Below are 24,664 nucleotides of genomic sequence, written 5' to 3'. Positions count from 1 at the left end.
TCAGCAGCATAATAAATACTGATTTGACACCTAATTACGTCTCTAATTTACTGGGATCTCACATTAGATAAGTATTATTTTGTTCTACTCTAAAGAAGTAGTGTCATATCCTTTAAAAATATTATTACTATTATTATTTATTACTTATTGTAAATAAGTTATCCTCTATCACATAGACTTTTCAATATTTCATTATGAATGTACTAAATAAAAAATATTTACAAATAAAGGGTACTTTCTTTAAATTTAATGTAAAAAACTCTAATTTGATGAACTTGAAGATAGATAACTTTTTCAGGTTAATGTATTGTTTTAAAACATTATAATAAATAAAATAAATAGAATTTAAGAAATAAACATAGATTTTGATGAAATTATCTTTAGAGATAATGGACTCAAATTGGATTCAAACTTAAAACTTCTTCATAGAAACAGAAACACCGTTTCTAGTTGCATTAGCCACAATCACATGGATGGAAGTTGTGTTCCCACGACACGTGTGTCCTTTTCTTGGTTTCATGTTTCTCAAACTGAAATGAACCTTCTTTTCATAACCATAGTCGAAACCCCACACCACACACAAGCCGTGTGTGGCAGCGACTCGGTTTCTGTCTCTTTCATCTCAAACTTTTATAATTCCAACTTTCTCTACAAAAATCAATTCCTCGTGCTCCCCTTTCCTAACTTCTCTATTGCCCTTTCTTAATCTCTTCCGCAAACACACTTTCACAAACACAAGTATACTTACTAAACAAAGCTCGAGTTTTTACCTCATCTGGGTTGGTGTTCTCGTTTTCTTCGCCATCAAGTTTCAGTCTTTCCATGATCATTGAAGTGGGTTTTGGTTTATAATATCTCAACATGTTCTCCAACACCAAAGTTTCTGTCCCCAAACGCATGGGGTTCAGAGTCAATTTCACTTCGTTCCTGAATATCTCCTTCCTCATGATCGTGTTTTGTGTTTCTCTTATTTCCCACTTCCATTCTTCGGATCATGTTGTTCTGAGGAGAAACCGGTTAGGCTTGAGGGAGGGCGAAAAGGATTGCAAAAGTTTCCACAATTTGAAAGACTCAAAAGCCAAGTGCTTGTACTTGAAATCCAATGATCCGTGTGTTTCTCAGGGTTATGTCGACTACCTTTACATTTTCTATTGCAAAGTGGGGGATTTCCCTCTTTTGGGTCATAGTCTTTTGTTTCTTTGGCTTTTGGTTCTGTTCTACCTGTTGGCCAACACTGCCTCTGACTACTTTTGTCCTTCTCTTGAGCACTTGTCCAAATTGCTGAGGCTCTCTCCCACGATTGCTGGGGTGACTCTTCTCTCTCTTGGAAATGGTGCTAATGACGTTTTTGCCGCCCTTGTCTCTTTCAAGGGTAGTGGGACCCAGGACATTGGTTTCAACACTGTGCTTGGAGGTGCATCCTTTGTTTCCTGTGTTGTGGTTGGAATAGTGAGCATTTCAATCAGGGAAAGGGGGATTCGGGTCAAGAAGTGGGCCTTGGTGAGAGATGTCTGTTTCCTTCTCCTGGTTCTTTTCTGTTTGTTGATCATTTTGATCACTGGTGAAATCAGTGTTCCCGGGGCAATTGGTTTTTGCTTGATGTATGTGGTGTATGTGGTGGTTGTTTATGTCTCATCTAAACGAGGGAATAAAGGTGTATGCGACGATGCTGATACTGAAAGTGATGGTGATTTGAGTCATGGTGGTGGCAATGATTTAGGTGTGCCTTTGCTTATTGGCTTGGAGAAAGGACTTGCAGATACAGGTCAGGAATTTGACGTGAAAATAGGGAGGAAGTGTTGCTGTTTAAAATCTTCAATTTGTAGAATGTTACTTTTTGTCATGGAGATGCCACTTTACTTGCCTAGGAGATTGACAATTCCTGTTGTTTGTGAAGAGAGATGGTCCAAAGGGTATGCAGTTTGTTCAGCGATGCTAGCACCACTTCTACTGTCTTTCTTGTGGGTACCAAACCTGGAAAAAAACTTCAACTCAAGCCTTATTGTTTGTGGAATTGGATTGTTGCTTGGGATTACACTAGGGGTAACAACATTTTTCACAACCAATGTGTCAAGCCCTCCAAGGAAGTACTTGTTTCCTTGGCTTGCAGGAGGATTTGTGATGAGTGTGACTTGGAGCTACATTTCAGCACAAGAATTGGTGGGGTTGCTGGTTTCACTCGGTTACATATGTGGGGTCAGTCCTTCAATCCTGGGGCTAACAGTTCTTGCCTGGGGAAATTCAATTGGGGATTTGGTTACAAATTTGACAATGACTTTGTATGGCGGATCAGAAGGTGCTCAAATTGCAATATCAGGGTGTTATGCTGGTCCTATCTTCAATATAGTGGTTGGATTAGGCTTATCTCTTGTGAACACTACTTGGTCAGAGTATCCATTTTCTGTTGAGATTCCTAAAGATCCATATCTTTGGGAGACATTAGCACTATTGGCAGTTGGATTGGTTTGGGCTCTTGTTGTGTTGATTAGAAGAGATATGAAACTTGATGCAGTATTGGGAGTAGGACTCTTGGTTATTTACTTCATTTCTCTGTTTCTGAGGCTGATTCAGACACTTGGGTCACTCCATTTTCAGAATATGATAAACTCACTCTTCATAACATCATAAGAATTGTGAATATCTCATAGTTATTAGTCACTCACACACCACTTTCTGTAGTTCTACAGTGTGCAACTATGATAGATAGGTCTAAATTACATAGGTGTAAGTCTTTTGTTTGGCTAACCAATGATGCCATTTTTTGTATATTAAGATATCACAGAATTACGTATAGTGGGAGAGGTGTCAATTTGCTCTCCCTACAAGTGTTTCATAAAGTTTTTGTTTTCATACAAATAAAATTTGATTGATTTAATTGTTCAATATACTTAGATCCTAATGCAATAACAATGATGGGATTAATTTACTATAGTAATATAATTTTGTTTAACTCTGTTGTTATGTCAAAAGCGTTATAGTGAGGGTGAGAATGTGAAATTCTTAAACTGAAAAAACATGATAACGTTGGTTGAAAGAATCTCACATCTAGATTGGATGCATTTGTCGTGATTCAATGACTCCAACTTAATTGATATGAAAAATTGAAAGAGAAATAAACGTTGAAGGAAACGTCAAAATAGTAGCATTAGATTGGAGGAATTGTGGTACACGGAAGCAGTGATAATTGACGGCATAGGGCAATAGATTAAGACCATTTTTGTAGTGGTAGGTTCCAAAATCTGAAATTTGAAGAGTTTGTGTTGGGAAACTTTGTCGGTGTGATGGATAAAGGTTTGTAGGTTGTGTTGCTCTATTCACTTGTTATGAGATGGAATGGGCCAAACTACTAATAATGGAGATTGTTCTTTTGGTTCAATGCCAAGACATACTCTTCTATCAAAGTTGTCTTAAAGATCAAATATACCCTAATTTTGGGTGCAAGCTACCAACATTTACTTTTTAGATTAGAGGGGAAAAGAAAAAGAAAAGAAAAGGAATTCCAAGTTGAATTGTTTGGATGAAAGAAAAGTTCAAAGAAACGAATAATCATTTCATTCATACGAGAAAATAATTTTTTTATTAATATAATAATAAATAATTTATACAATAATATTTTATTTATTTATTATTCAATTATTGATTTTATTATAATACAACATAAAAAAGAATAATAATTAATTATATTAAAATAATAGTCAATTATGTAAAAGAGATAATTGATTATCTCTTTTATACTGTGCTTTTCTGCATTTTTTTCTAGATTTTCTTACATTTTTTTTATATCAATATTACATTGTTTTTTCAGACATACATTCAGTTTTAATTTAACAATAAAGAATTTTAAGAAATCTACTTTAATATCTTTTGGCTAGTTATGTTTCACGTAAATTTTAGTTGAACTTTTTGCTATTTTACTTGAGAATTTGTACCTTTTCTACTTTATGGAAACGATTTTTTATATAATAAATTTTCTTAACTTGTACAATCTTTAATGATAAATTTATTCAGTATTTAACTCTTCAAATCAAGACATTGATAAAAAAAAAAACCACAACTGGAGATGTGTAATGATATCACAAAGGGTGTTACACTAATATATGTGAGCTTAATATTGAAAGAAAATAAAATCACTGCTCTGGTGTTTGGTTTATTATTTTAGTTCAATTTTTAGGAGGAGAATGAAGGAGAACAAATTATTTTTTTTTATTATCTCAAATATTTACAACTCGAATGGAAATTTAAAATATCTTTTTATATTGATTACATTTTATGTTTATTGTAGATTAAATAGTAAGGAATATTTATTTGGCTAAACTAGTTGATATAGTAATAGGCATTTCATCTTATGATTTTTATACTTATAAATTATTTGTTTCTACTTGATCTAATAGGTATATTATATAACATGATCCATTAAGGTTTTTAGAAAACTTTTATTATGAAATTCAAAATTATATGTATTTAATTTATATTAACATATTATAATTAAATTTCTATAATTTTATATAAATTATTATTATTTACTATTACATTATTATTTATTACATTATATGTTTCAAGTAAATATTATTTCAATATAGACATACGTATATTATAAATACCACTAGAATTGTTAAAAAAAATATAGTCTCTCATAATTTTTTATACTCACCATAATTAAAAGGATCATAATTCTCTTCCTATCTTTTTTACGGTGAATCTCTGTCCCAATTTTAATCTTTATAAATAACATTTTTATCCTTTCATATTATTTTTAATTTTTACCATTCAAAATCATAAGAATTAACTAAGATTGAAAATAGTACTGGAAGAACTAAATATATGATATTTAAGTGCATAAATTAAAAAAAAAAGGTTTGTTTATCTATAGAAATAAACGAATAATCAAACTCTTTTTATTTTCTTCGTAGTATTTTTCCGTCTTATTTTCTTCTTTAAAAAATATTAAAAAAATACTCTAATATTATATTAAGATAATAAAATTTAAGTTTAAAATAATAAAATTTAAGTGTAATTCAATTTTATACAATTATTTCAGTAAAGGATGACTTAGGCAAAGCTATATATTATAATTTCATTAAACTTTTAATTGATGTAAATTTCTAATCACCTTTTCATGGAGAACATTAAAAATAGAGGAAACGAATGACACAGTAAGATAATTTGGATTCAAATAAACTCTTAATAATTTTAATATCATTATAAAAAGGAAATATAATGAAGTAATTTATTGAATCAAAATATATTTGATTTTCATAAAAGAAAAAGTTATATATTATAACAAACATAATACTGAGTTAAAGTTAAAGGAAAAAAAAACCAGAAGCAACTAATTATATAATATTTATACTAATTCTCACAAATTTTATTTCCAAATTCAATCTTATTTACTTTTAAATTCACTCAAATAAACGACAAAAAAAATTATCGTTCAAATCCTCTTAAATCCCCTCAAATCCACTCTCTCAAATCCACTCAAAAGAACAAGCCCTTAAAGCTAATTAATATTAGCTTTACAATCTTTTATTAAAATAATTAATGGTATTATGAATAGGGTGGATAAAATCAATTTCACAAAACTTATGTTATTGATATACATAGAATAAATTACAAGTTCTTTTATATAATTATTTTAATTTTTAAGTTGTGCATAAATCAACATTACTTTTATATATATATATATATATATATATATATATATATATATATATATATATATGATTTGTTAACTTATATAATCTCTTAAAGTGTAGTAAATTTTAGTTGATAAAAAAAATTCTTATTTATAAAAAATACATACTTTAAACACAGAGATATTTTAATAATTTTTATCTTTAATTTAAAATAAAAATAAAAAAAATCAAAAATTATTCAAATACCTTAATCTTAAAACTTAGATTTCATAACTTTTATCAACTAAAATTTACTACAAGAAATTACACAAAATGATTTGCTTAACTTGTGTAATATATATTAATTAATCATTTTAATAATATAATTGATTAGGTCACAATGTTTTCATCAGCGATATATCTAAAATATTAAAGAAAAGACATGTGAAAGAATGAGTTGTATAATTCCACATCAGAATAAATGATCCAATTATCTTTAAAATAAAACTAATAGTAGAAAACTAAACCAATTAAAGAAAAAAACAAGTTTGTAATATGAATATAATTTGATGAAAAAATAATTATGCTATTAGAAATATTAGAAATAGTCGACTACGAAACATTAAAAATTTCATTTCTAACACCACGATATAAAATAGAAGTAAAATAATTTATTAGTTAAAATAGAATTATATAAATAAATAATAATATGTCAATAAATATAATAAATTTGAACAATAAAATATAAAATAGCCAAGTATAATATACATATGTAATATTTAATTATACACATATAATTACACCTATTTTTTTTAAAACTATTTTGTTGGAAGGAAAAAGAAACAGTGTATATAATTTAGATCCTTAATTAACATTTGCATCATTTTCTCTTAAAACATTTCCTATTTAACGTGAAAAAGAAAACATGAAGAATAAAAAACAAATCATATACTGATTCTTAAAAGATTTCAATAAGCAATATCAATTAATAAAAAATAAAAAATGCTTAAAAGCCGATTTAAAACTAGTACGATTAAAAAGCAGTTAAGAATTGATCGACTTCATAAACCAAATTACTTTTTCTAATTCAAACAATTTGGTATTAAAAGATTCAGCCATTCAAATATTTTTTAAGCATATCATAACATTCCTAGTATACAAATTCTGATTAATGTTATTAAATTCATAACTTTAACACGTATATGTATATTTATATTTAAACTCAAATTCATCCAATAATATATGAGACAGCCAGTTAAACATAAAATATCAATTTTAACATGATTGAAATATAAATAGTAGAATTAAAAAAATATGGAGTTCCAAAATACATGTGAAAATCATTATAATATCATAAATGAAGAAATTGTAACGTAAAATTATAAAAGACATAAATTTAAGAATACAAAATATATTTTAGACGGTCCTAAAAAATTATTAAAATTATTTTTAGTGAGTAAGCGGGACAAGATTGTTAAACAGATCCAGGAAAGTAAGCCTGTGCTTTTTAAACAAAAGTTTGAAGCTGAAACAAGTACCAAAAAGCTGAAACTAACGGAGAATCCAACCGCGACTTCTTATTAGCCTTCTTCTTGTTCATCCTCCGCTTTTTTGAACTTAAAACATTATTAATGGAATGTGCAGAACTGGTTGCAAAGGCAGGTGGCTTGAATGGAGGATTCTTGCTTTTGACATGTAGAATGAATTTTAGAAGATTCGGTATGCGCAACTTTATCTTCACTTTTATCAGCCACAAAATATGGAACTACTGCATCTTTAGGATCCCGTGTAACAAAGATATCTTTCGAATTTGGTGTTGGTAACACTTCACTAGCCTGTAACAGAGATAGACTCTTTCCTTTTATTGCTTCATAAAATATAGACTTCGACTTAATTATCTCAATGAGCTTAGTTCAAAAGCTAGAATCACCTACATTAAATGGTCATTTAGCAAGTAAACACATAGCTATATAAAATATATTGAGATTATGTAATAAAACATACACAAAATAATACCCATAATTGAAAGAATAACGGCTTGTGTTGCGGACTACTCAACATCCTTTTTGGTTCTAGTAAGATCACCCGTGTAACTTGTACCATGAAAAATAAAGATGATGTGAAAATCGGAAGTACACCTCCTAATATTTGCTGAACAGTGTAGTATGAAGTTCCCTCATTAACAAAAACCAAATGAAGCAATGAAAAATAAAATGATAATATTGTGAAAAATCATACCTCATTAACAATAGAGGTTCCTTCTATTCTGGTCTTTTCAAGAATAGCTTTTAGAGCAAGTCTAGCTACTTCCTGTTCAACAACTCTTTTTTGGGAAAATTTAGATTCAGAAGTGTAACTAATCCCAGCCACTCACACAATTGACCAAAACTTTGGAATATGCGGCTCTCCCTCATTGAAGGTTTGATACATAGGAAGGTCAATGTTAGACCTTGATGTAAACTCTAGGAAGGTCAATGTTAGACCTTGATGTAAACTCTTGCAAAAGATTTTTGTACATTACAAGCCCTGCTGATTCAAGACTTATACATAAGCTCATACAAAGCATATGTGCCAAATAATGTTTTCATGGTTATGAAGAACATACGAGAACAATGAGGAGGAGTAGGAACCGTAAGTGGAGGAAGGGAAAAAGGACCAGAGGAAGAAGACGAAGCCATGCTGGAGGAAGGAGGAATTTATTTGTGACTAGGTTTTAAAGAATTGGCACCCTTCAGAATGCTTGGGGGAGAGGGAGAGAGAGAAAAGAAAGGTAAAATCTTGAAATGTGATAGGCATGGAAAAGAATGGTAAAATCATAGACCCTAGACTGCTTCTTTACTATGATCTTTCCTTTTTTTTAAAAAAATAAAGAACCTTAATTGTGCGTGTAGCACAAGCTATTTTCAAATGTTAAAGTAGAAATGCTTGTACATGTAGAAATAATTTTCTACTTCAACATTATTGAATTTGGAATTACATTCATGTTATGGACTATTGCTTTGCTAGGATTTTTCTGTTTTCAGAAAAATACCATGAACATTAATTGTGCGTGTAGCACAAGCTACTTTCAAATGAATGACACTTATAATAAAACATTAATCCTACCAACGACTAGTTAACAACGTGGTTAGAGTCAAAGGAGTAAAAATAATTTTGAAATGGTGCATTGTGGTACTCTAACCTCAGGAATATTGTCCTTGCTTCAAGAATCTCTTCGAACTCCGCAAGGTGAAAGCAAATGAAAAAGCAAAAGCAACATTCCTGTGAATTTGGCAGTAGTAGCAAACTCATGGAAAAACCAAGGTGTTGGAACCGATTGTTATGAGAAAGAATGGATGAAAAGTGTAAATCTTATTGAATGTTAAGCAAAGTACAACTTATATACAAGGTACCTTTAGAGCTGTGCAAAACTGTACGAAAATAAAATGTAACAAATTAACAAAAAATAAACTACATTTACATCCAATATCCCCCCTCAAGCTACAACATATATATTCTTAATGTTCAGCTTGGACAACAAAGATTAAAATTGTACTGAATGTAAAGCTTTAATGTGAATGTCAGCAAGTTGTGCTGAAGTACGAATGGGCAGGAGCCTAATTACATCAGCTTGAACTTTAACTCTTATGAGATGTCAATCAATTTCATTATGCTTTGTCCTCTCATGCATAGTTGGATTATGTGAAATTTGTATGGTAGATCGATTGTCACAAAACAAAGGTTCTTGCTTTTGACATATAGAATGAATTTTAGAAGATTTGGTCGCTCAACTTTATCTTCCCTTTTATCAGCCACAACATCTGAAACTACTGCCTCTTTAGGATCTAGTGTAACAGAGCTATCTTTTGAATTTGGTGTTGATATAACTTCACTAGCCTGTAACAGAGATAGACCCTTCCCTTTGATTGCTTCATAAAATATAGACTTTGACTTAATTATCTCAATGAGCTTAGTTCCAGAGCTAGCATCACCTACATTAAATGGTCATTTAGCAAGTAAGCATATAGCTATATAAAATATATTGAGAATATGTAATAAAACATACACAAAAGGATACCCATAATTGAAACAATAACGGCTTGTGCTGCGAACTACTCAACTTTCTTTTTGGTTCTAGCAAGATCACTAGTGTAACTTGTACCATTGAAAAATAGAGATGATGTGAAAACCGAAAGTACACCTCCTAATATTTGTTGAACTGTGTTGTACGAAGTTCCTTGAATATGCAATTTAGAAGCATATTCATTTATGATACACTCGCATAATGGTGAAATCTTGGAAGATAATGAAAAAAAAAATCAATAGTTAGAAACAAAACAAAATGAAGCAATGAAAAACGAAATGATAATATTGTGATATATCATACCTCATTAACAATAGAGGTTCCTTCTATTCGGGTCTTCTCAAGAATAGTTTTTAGAGCAAGTCTAGCTACTTCCTGTTCAACAGCTCTTTTCTGGAGAAATTTAGGTTCGGAAGAGTAACTAATTCCAGCCACCCGCACAGTTGACCAAAACCTCGAAATATGCGATTCTTCCTCATTGAAGCTTTGATACACAAGAAGGTCATTGCTAAACCTTGATGTAAACAATTGCAAAAGATTTTTGTACTTTACAGGCCCTGATGATTCAATACTTTTACGTAAGCTCACACAACGTATATATATCGAATAATGTTTTAATGGTTACAAAGGACTTACGAGCATAATGAGAAGGAACGTGAACAGGAGTTGTAAGTTGAGTCATAATAAAACACCAATCCTACCAACCAATAGTTAACAACGTGGTTGGAGTAAAAGGAGTAAAAAAATATTTGAAATGGTGCATTGTGGAATTGTAACCTCAGGAATATTGTCATTACTTCAAGAATCTCTCCGAACTTTGCAAGGTGAAAGCAAATGAAAAAGCAAAAGCAGCATTCTAGCGAATTTGGCAGTAGTAGCAAACTCATGGAAAAACCAATATGTTGGAACCGATTGTTGTGAGAAAGAATGGATGAAAAGTGTAAATCTTTTTGAATGTTAAACTATGTACAACTTATATACAAGGTATACAACTGTGCAAAACTGTACGAAAACATAATGAAACAAATTAACAAAAAAAATAAAGTACATTTACATCCAATATAGTCCCTCAAGCTACAACATACATATCTTTAATGGTCAGCTTGGAACACAAAGATTGAAATTGTGTTGGATGCAAAGCTTTAGTGTGAATGTCAGCAAGTTGTGCTGAAGTAGGAATGGGTAGGAGCTTAATTGCACTAGCTTGAACTTTATCTCTTATGAGATGATAAGCAATTTCAATATGCTTTGTCCTCTAATGGATAGCTCTATTCTGTGCAATTTTCTAAGGTAGATCGGTTGTCACAAAACAAAGGTTCTTGCTTTTGACATGTAGAATGAATTTTAGAAGATTCGGTATGCTCAACTTTATCTTCACTTTTATCAGCCAGAGCACCTGGAACTACTGTCTCTTTAGGATCCAGCATAACAAAGATATGTTTTCAATTTGGTGTTGATAACACTTCACTAGATTGCAACAGAGATAGACCCTTCCCTTTTGATTTCTTCATAAAATAAAGATTTTGACTTACTTATCTCAATGAGCTTAGTTCTAGAGCTACAATTACCAACATTGAATGGTCATTTAGCACGTAAGCACATAACTATATAAAATATAGGTTTAAACCCTTTAGTTGTCCCAATTTATGTGAGGTTTTCCCATTTTGATCCCCTTCTTATTAGAATTCCCAATTGAGTCCTTATAAGTGGTAATTTGCATCAAATAAGCCCCTGCCGTTAAATTTCGTTAACGGGGTTAAGTTTTTGCACAGGTGGGAGGATGACATGTTTTTTTCTTGAAATGTGGCTTGCTCAGAGTTTAAACGTGGCATTATTCGTGGAATTATTTTAAACTTAATAATATAAAATTAGGGAAATCTGAAATGGGATTTAGGGTTCAAAGAAATTAAAATTGGGACTAGAAATATGAGAGGAGAGTGCATCCGAAGCTTGAGCGAAGTGTTTAGTGGAGAGGATATAGACTTGAGTAGGGCTTTGGAGGTTCGTGATTGGAGTTTGGACGTCAAACGTGAAGTCGTTGTAGGTGTGCGTGAAGTGGAATTTACTGGAAGGTTAGTATGTGTACTTTACATACATGTCAATTTAATATTCGGTTGTTTCCGTTGGTATCTGGGGATGCTTTTTTGAATGTGGGGTTGGGGTTGTCTGAAAATGTGGTGTTTTCATATTGCGGTTGTGGTCCCCCATGTCCCCCATCTTTAAACCCTTTGTTTGTTCTGTCATTATCACTTTAATAAGCGGTATTTTTTTGTCCTTTTAGGGTTATTTGTAGGTGTAGAATATTGTTCATTGTGTTGTGTGTGATGGATGATATAGAGGTTGTTATTCACCATGGGGGGATGTTCGTGAATGACGGATGCCTGAAATATGAAGGGGAAAGTGAGACAATGTATTTTGATCCTGACTTATGGAGTTATTTTGTTGTAGTTAGTGTAGTGAAAAGTCTTGGGTACGACGATTTTAAGGATCTGTGGTTTTCTGTTGGATGTGGTCCTGTATTAGATGATAAGCTAGAAGCATTGTGTGATGATGTAGGTGCCATGCATATGGTCAATTTAGCTCACTTAAATGGACAAGTTCATTTATATGTTGTGCACACTATCTCTCAACCTGATGTGATTGACATGATTGAATACAACGTTGATGAGGGAGGTGAGGAAAGCACCTCAGGCTAATGAGGGTGGTGAGGTTGCACAATTTGCTGAGGGTGTAGATGATGGTTTGAGGCAACTATTGGATGAGGGGGTAGGTGGTGATGGTGAGAGGATAGAAGCATAGGATGTTAGTCATGCTGAGATGACAGAAGCAACTGAAGATGAGGGTGAGAGGATAGAGGTTGATGAAGGAGATATTGAGAGGATAGAAGCAGATGTAGTTCAGGAAGAAAGAATAGAGGTTGAGGAAGGTGATGTTGAAGGTGAGAGGACAAAAGCATATGTAGTTAAGGAAGAGAGGATAGAGGTTGAGGAAGATGATGGTGAGAGGACAACAGCAGATGAAGTGCAAGAAGAAAGGATAGAGGGACAACAACCTGATGTTGATGCTAAGAGTAGAGAAGAAGATGAAATTCAAGTTGAGGCTGAAAGGATAGAGGTTGAGGAAGTTGATGGTGAGAGGACAACAACTGATGAGTGCAGGAAGATGAGGGTGAGAGGACAGAGGTTGAGGAAGGTGATGCTGAGAGGACAGCAGCAGATGAAGTGCATGAAGAAATGATACAGGTTGAGGAAGCTGATGTTGAGGCTGAGAGGATAGAAGCATAGGATGGTGAGGGTCATAGGTTAGATGGTCAGGCTTACAGAATAGAAGTACAAGACTTGGAGGATATAGAAGTAGAAGTATGTGATTGGAGTACATCACGTGAAGATGATGATGGTGAGATGCATAGTGAGGATGGGTTAGTAGACATAAATGTGCAGTGTGATGTAAGTGACAGTTCTGGTAATTTGGAGGTTGAGGTTCAACCTGTTTTACTTGGGTTTGAGTCAGATATGGAAGAAGATGATATTAATGATTCCATTTGGTTCAATGACGAATAACAATCTAAGGACTTAACTTCTCCTGATATTAGTGATGAGGACAGTGAGGATGAAGAAAGGTATGGGCATTTTTCTACGTTTACTATGCCCAAAAAAATGATTGATTTCAAATGGGAAATGGGAACATATTTCGTGGATAAACAAGACATCCTTGATGCCATCAAAAGTTATGCAGTAGACAATGGAAAAAATTTGAAACTTGTTAAAAATGATAAAAAAAGAATTAGGGTTAAATGTTTGGGATCAAAAGGAGAATGTTCGTGGATGGCATATTTTGGTTTCATGGATGCAGTAAAGTCATGGCAACTGAGGATTGTGGTTGACAAGCATACATGCAGTAGGGAACACAAGTTGCGAGTATTCAATGCAAAATGGCTTAGTAGAAAATTGGAAAAAACATTGAGAGAGAATCCTAATGTAAAGGGAGTTGATATTAGAGATAAAATTACTAGGAAATGGAATATAGCAATTTCTAAGAACATGGCTTACAGGGCCAAAGCCTATGCATCAGACGAAGTGGATGGGTCCTTCAGTAAGCAGTATAGTAGAATTTATGATTATGCTCATGAGTTATTAGGAAGAAATCCTGGCTCCACAATCAAGGTGAAAGTTGAGTCATATGATGGGAAATCAATCTTCAAGAGGTTTCACGCATGCCTAAAGGCATGCAAAGATAGCTTTGTCTCATGTAGGCCAATCATTGGCCTTGATGGAGCCTTTTTGAAAGGCAGACATCGTGGTGAGCTATTAACTGCTATGGTGAGCTATTAACTGTTGTGGCTCGTGATGCAAACGACCAAATGTTGCCACTGGTGTATGCAATTGTAGAAGTTGAGAACAAGGAGACTTGGACTTGGTTTATGAAGCTATTGATGGAAGACCTTGGTGGACCTGAGGTGTGTTCTTCACTTACAATCATATCAGATCAACAGAAGGTAACTTCCATTATAATTATTGACTTCTATCTTATACAAATTTATTCAAATCAATACCATCTCACCATTTTTATTCTTCATTCATAGGGTTTGTTACAAGCAGTACAAGATGTTGTTCCTAGAGTTGCACAAAGATTTTGTGTAAGGCATTTATATGCCAACTTCAGGAAGAAATTCCCTGGAAAGAACCTGAAAAAGCTTATGTGGAGGACAGCTATAGCAACCTACCCACAAAAATGGGAGAACGAGATGAGATGTATCAAAGAGGTCAACCAAGATGCTTTTCGACACTTGTTAGCTATTCCTCCAAGGTTTGGCACTCTCGGTTTACATAACTTTTACTTAACTTTTACTTTCTTGTTACTCAACATATTTATTGTGTGACATACATCTTTATTGAAGGTTTTGGTCTAGATCAAGGTTCACAACCACAACTCAATGTGATACTTTAGTTAATAACATGTCAGAAGCCTTTAACAGTGTGCTGGTAAATACGAGGACAAAACCAATTATTACAATGTTGGAGGAAATCAGACTATACATGATGAAGAGATGGGCCACTAATAGGTCAAGGGTAACGTCATTTAAGTCATCAATTTGTCCAAAAATACTGAGTAGACTACTAAAGGAGGGACTACTAACAAAGAATTGGATTCCCAGGTATCCAAAATTTATGACATATGTATATCTTTGTTTATGTTATCCTAGGTAGTAAAAAACTAATGTTACCTATTGATTGACAGCTGGTCTGCACAAAGGCTATTTGAAGTCAGACATGTGTCCCAAAGTGAGGAAAAGTTTGTGGTGGATGTAGATCAATATTCATGCTCCTGTAGGAAATGGAGCATCAGTGGCATACCTTGCGTACATGCACTGGCAACAATGAGGTTTCTCAACATAGATCTAGAGGACTACATACCTGTGTGCTTTAAAAAGTCTACATATGAAGAAATTTATTCCTCCATTATATATCCCATTAATGGAAACAACCTCTGGGAGGTAACCCAAAGTCCAGATGTCATGCCTCCATTAACAAGACAAATGTCTGGGTGTCCTAAGAAGAAAAGGAGGTTAGAGTAATGGGAGTTGAAGAAAAGTAGGACCAGAATGTCAAAAAGGGGATTACTGAAGAGATGTGGCATTTGTAGGGAAGTGGGCCACAATAGAAAAAAGAACAACAACCCAGTTCATTGCCTGAGGGTGAAGCAGATGGACAAGAACCACTTCTGAGTTGAAGATTGTTATCTGTTTTAGTAGTACCAAATGTAATAGGCCAAAGTTTGATGTTTATCATCTTACAGACATGTCTTCTAAATAATGCTTTAATGTTTCAGTATGTAATAGATTATTCAATCGTATTAATATACAAATGTTCAGTTTGAAGCTTATGCATTTTCTTTATTCTCCTCGTATTAAATTTTATTATTTATCATCATTGTGCCCTTAGTTCAATTCCTCTTAAAGTTCTGTTTACTCAGGTCCCAAGAATACAATATTTTGTATGTTTTATTCACAACTGTTTTACAGGTTGTATGTTTTATTCAGAACTGTTTACTCAACCTCTATTGAGAACTGTTTTACAGTTTCTATGCATATGTTATGTTATACATAGGGCAATTGCTGACAACAAAACGAAACCAAAACAATAAAACTGATTTTCCCCAAATTATCATTTCATTCAAGATCTGAAACTAGTACATCTTCATTGCAGAAAACATAAATACATTGAACAGAACTACACTAAAATTATCAACCCTGCTACTAATACCAAAACAGACCTAAATTATCAAGCTCTTCCCATCAACATTGCAATTATAATGATGTTCATCACACATAGAACACTGACAACCCCAACCAAAAATTTAATCCAACTTTTCTGCACACCAACTATCTTCTTATCACTTTCATTTTCAAAACTCTTCACCAATCTTTCATCATTTGCTTCCAGCACCTCACAGCTAACACTTTCTTCAATTTCCCAATCACGCAACCACCTGAAGTAGTTGCTTAAAAAAGTTAACGTCGTTAACTGCATTTAACGAAAATGCTATCATTGAGTCAAATTGACCAAATTAGGGACCCAATTGATCACTTTCAAAATTGAAAGACCCAATTGAAACGAATCCGCACATATAGGGACCTCCGAACCTATTAAACCTAAAAATAAAAAGTAGACAAATTTAATGGATTGAAACATAAAAAAATTTGAACTAATTCAACCATATGCAATGTTGCTATTCAACGAATATAAATATCTTTAAATTAATTCAAAGGTAAGCCTCATTTTCAATAAATATGATCAAAGATAATTTGAATAATATACTATTTAAAACGAAATAAAAAAATATAAATTTAACTAAAATTTTGTAACGATCTTAACTAAGATCTTAAGAGTAGAATCAAGTACCTTTATTTATATTTGATTTCAAAAGAAATTAGCAATTGCATTTAGATGTGTTAGGTTAGATTTAGCCAATTGCATTTAGATGTGAAGACATTATAGTCAACATCTAATCCACACTACACATTGAAAGTTGGTACCACGACGGCGCCAACGAAGCTGCTGGCGGTGGCCGGTTTCAACTCCGAAGAAGGTATTCCTTTTGAAGAAGAATAAGGGAATCCACGTGGAAGTGAAGAAGAATAGGGATATTCTCTTGATCCAGTTTTCTACCTGCACCCCCTTCTATGTGTTGAAGAAGAATATGGAGTTGGATTTTAAACATCCGAGATCAATATACTTCAAAATATAAAAAAGCACGTAGAATTTGGAAATTGTAACACAAAATTGCAGTCAGTTTTTTTTATTTTTTTATCTAGTTTTGGGATTTGGATTAGTGTGGTCTCAAGAGATATATTATTTACTTTATATATATATATATATATACTTTTTTTACATATATAATTATGTGATTTGAGCGCAAGTGTATAAGTATAGTTATGGTAAATTAACTCTCGTTCTTTAGTAATTAACCATTTTTCTTAGAAAGTTAAAACTCTGATTCCCTAAAGTAGCAGCGACAAGCATGATTCATAAGAATACAAATAAAATCATGCTTCTATCCTTAAGATCCACAACTTAAAATTTGAACTTCTACCCAAAATCTAAATTTCTAATTAGAGGGAAAAAAAATCTATTCTAATACTTTTCAGTTTTTTTTTTCCAAAGAGAAAATAAGATGTAGAAATGGACCACCATGATTGGGACGTGTAAGAACGATTATTTGACTTGGTTCATCCAACCTATATTCCATTTTTGTCACTATACCCAACTTGAAGGTTTTCACGTGCCCTAATACTTGTCATTTTTTTTCCTTATAAAATGATTAAAGAGATAACATGTTTCATTCATAAACAAATTTCACAAAAGCTTTTATCAATATGAAACTCTTACATCGCGTCTTTGATTTCAAGTTAATTTTTTGGTTAATCTTTTAGTTGACTACATTTTATAAAGAAAAAAGAATTTTTCTTTATTAAACTTTTTTACACATAATACAAATGAAATATCTTGCAAAAAAATGTGAACTAGATAAAAATGTTTGATTTGATTTTCGTGGGTTAAATAATAATAAAAAATTAAATATTAATTAGTGTGGACATACTTGACTTCAAATCAATTACGTCGCTTTCAAATTTACATGGTGCTCAGCCTTGATTTCACTTCTTCTATATCAATCTTGTTCACTAGCTAGATAAAAGATGATTTTTTTTTTCAAGTGATGCTAAAAGTCTCTAATACGTATACGTTTCAGTTGGTTATGATTTGAAATTTCAAAGGTATATAATTTGAAAACCCAATTTATGAGGTGAGAATCTGTAAATTGAATTAAACCGGCTTTTAAGCGTCTTTTTATTATTGGGTTCAGTATTTTTTTTACTCTTCATATATTTTATTATTGAAATTTGTGATATATGATATGAAACTTTAATATATTTTTATTTTATAAACTTTAAAAATGAATAAAGATACTTCTTTTAATCTAATTTTTTAAAATATTAAATATATTTAATATATATTATTATTTGAATTGTTTACGTAATTTGATACATTTTTCATCAACATTCGGTTAGAAAATTCGTTTGACATCTCATTTAATATAATTAGGTTGAAAGAAATATATTCATTCATTTTTTAAATTTAGAAATCAAAATATATCAAAATTTTGAAAAAAAACAAATTTTAATTTTATCTAAAAAGTAGTTAATTCTTTATAATTTACATGTGTGATTTATACTAACGGAAGTATTCTTTTTTGTAAATTTAATATAAAGTTATGCTTTTAAATGCATGGATTAGGAAATATTTTTTATATATGTTCTTAGTTTTTCTAACTTTAATCCACACATTAATGAACATTTTTTGTTGAAATACAAATAAGATATAAATAATAATAATAATGTCAATTTCAACACATTCTCAAGCAATTCATTTTGTAAAAAGGTATTTTTGTAAAAGGATGTGCAAGAAATTAAGGTAGCATCTTTTACTTACTCTTCTATTACCAAAAATTATATTTTCTTTTTCCCTTCCAAAATAGTCTTGCTTGCGTGTGTTCTAAAAACATGAATGGTATGGTGAATATGATGTTATGTTTTTTTATTGAAAACTGAAGACAAGATAAGAAAGTAAGTTCCAAACGAGACAGAAACATTAATTAGTTTGCCGTCAGGTCATTGAAACTTAAGACATATCGTAACTCAAAAATTCAGCTCAAAGGATATGATAATGATTGTGACTTTAGATGTTGTTTATTAAGTGCTTTTTTGAATTTGGCATTAGGTATTCCAAACAAGTTTATTAACTTTTAATTACTTTCTTTTACTATACAAGTTAATTTGAACGTGTTTGAGGCTGAAATGCCATAAATATTATACTTCAAATAGGAACAGATGAAATTTGGAGAGCAAAATTGTACATAACTTGCAAATCCAATTGACAACTTAAATCCAATTACAATGCATAAAGAAATAATATTTCAATTAATTCTATCTTCCAATTTTTACGTCAAACTCTTTCATATTCATGCAAAAGTTAAAACTAATATTTAAAACAATAAATGTCTAATTAGTATTTAATAGGTTCTAAATAGGCTTAAACAACTTCTAAGGTTTGTTGTAATCATTGTGCTATATTTTAAAGAAGATACATTAGAGAGATTTAGTGGTAACAATGAGTTATGAATCAATTTCTATACACTTTCAATTCAAAACTTTAATTAGTTTTGTGTATTTCTTTTTATATGTTGTTAACTCTTTTTATTTATTTTTAATTAATGTGAAACTCAAATTGTTCTTCAAGAGTGAGTCTTTTTCATATTGATACACTTTTTTTAAGTAAAAGTTTTTTTAATTATGAGTATCTTAATTTTACTTTATTGTCTTTATCATAACATTACACATTTTCCTAAACATCTATCTAGAAGAGTTTCAATACAAAAGATCACTCTAAATCATATATATTCGTTTGAATTGGTTACCAATACAAACCATCATGTTTGATACAACTATATAGACACCTTTCCAAGGTTATACATAAGGAAAATTTAACATCAATGAGTTGTAAACAAACCTATACAAGAGATCGTGACACTACCTTCAATCCAAATCCTTAAAGCATTGAGTTTGTGAATATTTTCTTTATATGTTGCTCAACTTTCTTATTTTTTTATAGTTGATCAAAGAGTCCTTGAAACTTACTGAAGTGATTTGAAATGGAAAAATTCTTCCTTATCTCAAACTCATTAGAAATTTAGCAAATACAACTTATTATTGTATGACTTAGAAGCATACAATGACCAATCTTTTACTAAGATTTTGGTAAAGTATTTAGTATCTATGATCACAAAGCTTCTTCATTAAAATTGATATTCATTCTTCATAGACAAAATCTAACTTCTAAATAGCAAATGTTCAAATAATGTCTTCACAAACAATAGTCTTTCGTCTTGATCTATCATAAATGATAATTTGTACTATTTAAAACAATTATCTTTGCATTTGTTTTCATCATTCAAGAAGATAAATATAATTCCAAAGTAAGAAGTCATGATATCACTCTGGTAAGGAAAACAAAACAATCAAAAGTATCAAAGCATATAAATGAAATAATTCTCCTAAATAATTTAATTTATGTTAGACATATTTCCATGGCATATGATTGTTGAACCTTAGAGGTGTAAGATTAGGTAGGATATCAAGGTTAATAATACATATTTATTAAAAAAAAATCCTACTTTAATTTAGTTGAGACATTTATTTAAAAAGAAAATAATACTTTTAGTTTCTTTTTTCCTTTTTAAAAAGATATTTCTTTAAATTTGTTGTGGCTTTTGTTCTAACTTTTTTTTTGGAGATGATTCTATTATTTTCTCAATCAGATAGTAGTAATGAGACATTGATATATAAAGTGAGTAACAACTTTAACCTATTAAAATTTCAACCGGGAGAATATTAAGAATTCTATAGGTTTTTCTTATATTATGAAGCAATTCCCTCAAGAGAAACAAAAGTTAATTTTGGAATATTATTGTACTTTAGATTTGTTTAATAAAGTGAATTACTAGTGAAATAATACTTTGTTAAGAATTGATTAAATTTAAAATTTTTACTAATCAGTAAATTGGAATTTAAATAACAAATTTAAATTTTACTAATGATCTGTATTTATATATTTGAATGCAATACTTTACATTAGCAATAACAAATTTATACATAGAATAAAAATATATAAAATAACGTGTTAAATTAATATAATATAATATAATAAAAAATCAAGATATAAAGACATTAATTAATATAAATGGTCATATATAATTTAAAACCAATTCTCAATTAAACAAATCAAATATACTAACTTGGTCTGATTTTCAAAACTATGATTAGTCATATATGTTTCTTTCTTTCTTTTTTAACTACGATTAGATGTGATTTGAAGATGAGGTCACAAAATAAAATGTAAATCTCAAAACTTTTCCCATCGTTACTCCTTATTTTTGTGAATTCAACTGTTATCATTGTTATGGATGCTGAAAAAAATATATGGATAAAATATCTTAATTAAATAGTTATGTTTCTAAACTTTTCTTAAATTATTTTAATTCTACATTATATTTTGGTAAACTCACTGTTTACTTAAATTGATTTTTCTTCTTGTTAAATGTAAAAAATTTAAATAAGCTGAAGTTTAATATTAAAAAAATCATAAATCTATTATTTAAAAATTTTGAATTTTCCTTACGAAATTTTATAACTAGGGTCAAAGTTTTCCTCTCTCATTGAAGAAGACAAAAAAAAAGAATTGTGAAAAGACACCATACGAAGCATATTCCACCTTCCCATCCTTTTATTCCTTTGTAGCTTAATTTCGAGTGAGTATTGCGACATATGCCTCACACACTAGTGCATCCAATATTGGTAAGAGAAATTGAAATTCTCTAGAATTAGAAGAAAATATGATAAATTTATTGATTATTTTAAAAATTGTATGAGTGATAATTGTAGGTTGAAAATTTGATGGTTAGTAAATTCATTACGACAAGTGTAGTAGCAGAGTGTGTGTTAGAGAGTTTGTAAAGAAGAAAAGTATTATGTAAAGAAGAATTAAAATATAGACGGAAATGTACAAAGTAGAGGTGTGGATTGCGAAATGTATGATGATTGAATCACACATGAGGTTGTTCCATGAGAAGGACTTCAATGGACCCTCTTATGATGATGAAGTTCCCCTAAGAAACTTTGCATCTCTAGCTAGAATTTCACAACCCCAAAAGCCAGAGCAATCCTTATAACCAAAAAACAGAGGTAAACACTTAGAAGCCCTACCCCTAAGGATTTATCCAACCTCATACTCTTCTTTGGCAAGATCACAAGTGCCCAAAGAAGCCCTCCCATCAAGAACAAAATTGTCTCATACAGTGAAGGATCCTTGGGAATCACATAAGGGTCTGGATGATCAGACAAAGCTGAGAGAACAAGGGGTAACCCCAAACCCATCAAGGTATTGAACATTGGACCAGCGTAGCAACCGGATATGGCCATTTGAACACCATCTGCCCCACCATTTAAGGCCATGGCACCATTGGCTATGAAGTCCCCAAGTGAGTTCCCCCAAGCTAGGACAGTTAGTCCTAGCACTGAAGGGCTAACCCCAATTATGCTCCCAATTGAAACCAAGACAGAAACTAGCTCGGCAGCAATTATGTAAGTCCATGTTACACTCATGGCAAAGCCACCAGCTAACCAAGGAAACAAGGACTTGGTTGGTGGGCTACACCTATCAGTTGTCACGCATGCCATGTTGCCCAAAACTATCCCAATCAAAGCAGCTACTATGTATGTAACCAGGCTACTCCTTGAAGCCACGTTTTCACCTTGAGTGTTGAAAAGAACTGCAAGTAAAACTGGTGCTAATGTGACAGATATTACTGCAAATGGCTTTGACCACTTCTCCTCACTCACCACAGGAATTGTAAGCCTTCTTGGTAAGCAAAGAGGTAGTTCTACCACTTGTAGCAACTTTCCAAAGTAGAGGCAACCAAAGAATGACTTATCACCGAAAGTACTGGCTGGCTTTTGGTCCTTATCTTCAACCACCACTATCTCTGCCAAACTTTGTTTCTCTTCATCAACATAGCCCAACAAAGGTATGCTAGGCGCTGATGATTCCTCAGAAGACATTGAATATTGCCTTGCATTTGTTGTGTCCCCTCCGTATATGAGATGTGTGGCTGAGACGGCACAGACGTAGAGGAAGTAGATAGAAACATAGCAGATTGAAGCAAACAAAGTGATTTTACCGATGTAAATTATGATAAGGAGGATGAAAAGAGAGAGAAGGAAGAAAAGGACATCCCTGATGAAACTGGCCTTTTCAACCTCAACCTGATTTGGGCTAACCAGAATGCTTATGACCCCCAAGACAACACACGACACAAAGAAAGAACCTCCTAGGATGCTGTTGAGTCCTACGGCACCGTTGCTGGATGATCCTGAGAAAGACACAACGCTGGCAAAGAAATCAGGAGCGCCATTTCCCAGAGAAAGAAGGGTCACTCCTGCAATGGTGGGGGAGAGCCTCAAGATGTTGGACAAACCCTCCAAGGAACTGCAAAAGTAGTTGGAAGCCGTGTCACCCAACAGATAAAACAACACTACAAGCCACAAGGCAAGGAGGGATTGTCCAAAAATTGGGAATTTTCCAGAGTTGCAGTAGAAGATTTGAAGATAGTTGATGTATCCCTTTGACCTGCACTCGAGATTAGTTCTGACATACAAACACTTGGAGTCAAAATCTGAATACTTGTGTATATCAGTGCAGCCTTCAACGCTGACATCTCTGAAGAGCCTTGCATGGTTGAAGATTGAGAGGAAAGAGGCATTGGAGTGGCCTTGAGAATTTTCGTTAGGAGGGTGGAGATAAAGGTTGAGAAGTAGACAGAAGAGGAAGACGAAAGCCAAGTTGAGGACAAGAACAAGTACTCTAGATTGAAGCTTGGACTTGAAGATGATGAAGGGTGCCATGTAGAGACTGGTTTGGCAAAAGCTATGGTGTTTGGTATTGTGTGAAAGTATGAAGCAAGAAACTAGAATCGGTGTCCATATGGTATATGATGGAGCAGTTGAAAGGACATGGAGGAAGAAGACATGGAGAGGAAATTTACCTCTGAACAAATGTTGCAGAGAGAAGAAACAAGTTTAGAGATATTCCATCACAAACTAAACAAAAAGCCATAGTGTGCGTGATGGCGTTGCTTTTGCTATGTCCCATGTGAGGGATTGAGTTAGGTATAGTAATTTGTGTTTGTGTGGATGGTATGGGGACGTACACAGGGAAACGAATGAAGCCAAATTTCACTTACCAAAGTTTTCAAAACATTATAGATGATTTAAGTGATTGCTAACATTGTATTAAACCAAAGCATAGCACACACAAATAAAATAAAAAATGCACCAATCATTGCTGCCAGCATCAATTTCCAACCTCAAATCAATACATCTGTTTCATGTTTCCGAAAACTTCTGTTAGCAGAAAAAATATTTTTTATAATTATAAATTAATATACGTGAAAAAAAAGGATTATATAATTTTTTTTTAAATATAGTTTCAATTTTTTTATATAAATTAATTTTATTTCTTGGAATAAACTTATTTTAGTTTTCGCTCGTATATTTTTACTGTAAAATAGTTATAGTTTTGTTTTCATAGTCTTTATCATTTTGAAAAGGCTTATCTGGTATAGTATTATTCATTAAGATGTTTTTGAATCTTAAAATTGTGATAAGTAACTAGGTTTTAAAGCGAATGCTATCTTGTTATCTTGTTCCAAGAATATTATCGTTATCTTTAGGAAAAAAAGGGTTTATATTCTTTTAATCTTTGAGAGACTTCTTCCAATCATGTCACCTAGGAATCAATTTGAAATAATCTATAAAGGTATTGTTTTTAACACATTACAACTTCTTTCGAAAACAAAATTGTGACGAAGACTTTTT

At 31.8% G+C, this 24,664-nt stretch overlaps 4 protein-coding genes and 2 pseudogenes across 4 annotated transcripts; 3 read left to right on the top strand and 3 right to left on the bottom strand.

Annotated features, from left to right (window-relative positions):
* The first annotated feature begins 565 nt into the window (after positions 1 to 565).
* Positions 566 to 2,883, top strand: LOC124822440 (Sodium/calcium exchanger family protein). The gene has a single exon (XM_047294445.2). It carries the CDS (start codon positions 862 to 864, stop codon positions 2,626 to 2,628), a length of 1,767 nt encoding a protein of 588 aa, XP_047150401.1. The 5' UTR covers positions 566 to 861; the 3' UTR covers positions 2,629 to 2,883.
* A 4,236-nt stretch (positions 2,884 to 7,119) lies between these two features.
* On the bottom strand, positions 7,120 to 8,290 carry LOC148197883 (double-stranded RNA-binding protein 4-like; annotated as a pseudogene).
* A 946-nt stretch (positions 8,291 to 9,236) lies between these two features.
* LOC148197882 (double-stranded RNA-binding protein 1-like) lies at positions 9,237 to 10,357 on the bottom strand (annotated as a pseudogene).
* Positions 10,358 to 13,352: 2,995 nt separating this feature from the next.
* LOC148197881 (uncharacterized) lies at positions 13,353 to 14,006 on the top strand. Its single transcript, XM_088115662.1, has one exon. The coding sequence runs from the start codon at positions 13,353 to 13,355 to the stop codon at positions 14,004 to 14,006; it is 654 nt and encodes a 217-aa protein (XP_087971788.1).
* A 29-nt stretch (positions 14,007 to 14,035) lies between these two features.
* Positions 14,036 to 15,250, top strand: LOC124822445 (uncharacterized). Its single transcript, XM_088115661.1, has 4 exons — positions 14,036 to 14,170; positions 14,258 to 14,481; positions 14,573 to 14,830; positions 14,914 to 15,250. The coding sequence occupies exons 1-4, from the start codon at positions 14,036 to 14,038 to the stop codon at positions 15,248 to 15,250; spliced, it is 954 nt and encodes a 317-aa protein (XP_087971787.1).
* A 6,507-nt stretch (positions 15,251 to 21,757) lies between these two features.
* On the bottom strand, positions 21,758 to 24,089 carry LOC124822444 (cation/calcium exchanger 1-like). The gene is made up of 2 exons (XM_047294449.2): positions 23,418 to 24,089; positions 21,758 to 23,276 (listed from the first exon to the last, which is right to left on the bottom strand). Exons 1-2 carry the CDS (start codon positions 23,690 to 23,692, stop codon positions 21,920 to 21,922), a joined length of 1,632 nt encoding a protein of 543 aa, XP_047150405.1. The 5' UTR covers positions 23,693 to 24,089; the 3' UTR covers positions 21,758 to 21,919.
* Between the last annotated feature and the right edge of the window lie 575 nt (positions 24,090 to 24,664).

Source organism: Vigna umbellata, chromosome 5, assembly GCF_029865625.1.
Source record: "Vigna umbellata cultivar VRB3 chromosome 5, Vumbellata_1.0, whole genome shotgun sequence".
Lineage (NCBI taxonomy): Eukaryota > Viridiplantae > Streptophyta > Magnoliopsida > Fabales > Fabaceae > Vigna > Vigna umbellata.
Note: the sequence above shows the minus strand (reverse complement) of the source record. Positions and strands in the feature narration are given on the sequence as shown.

Coding starts and splice junctions, on each gene's coding strand:
- LOC124822445 (XM_088115661.1), top strand. CDS start 14,036: ATGTTGCCACTGGTGTATGCAATTGTAGAAGTTGAGAACAAGGAGACT. Junction 14,482..14,572: donor TTGTTAGCTATTCCTCCAAG/GTTTGGCACTCT, acceptor TCTTTATTGAAG/GTTTTGGTCTAGATCAAGGT. Junction 14,831..14,913: donor ACAAAGAATTGGATTCCCAG/GTATCCAAAATT, acceptor ATTGATTGACAG/CTGGTCTGCACAAAGGCTAT.
- LOC148197881 (XM_088115662.1), top strand. CDS start 13,353: ATGGGAACATATTTCGTGGATAAACAAGACATCCTTGATGCCATCAAA.
- LOC124822440 (XM_047294445.2), top strand. CDS start 862: ATGTTCTCCAACACCAAAGTTTCTGTCCCCAAACGCATGGGGTTCAGA.
- LOC124822444 (XM_047294449.2), bottom strand. CDS start 23,692: ATGGCACCCTTCATCATCTTCAAGTCCAAGCTTCAATCTAGAGTACTT. Junction 23,277..23,417: donor AGAACTAATCTCGAGTGCAG/GTCAAAGGGATA, acceptor CTACTTTTGCAG/TTCCTTGGAGGGTTTGTCCA.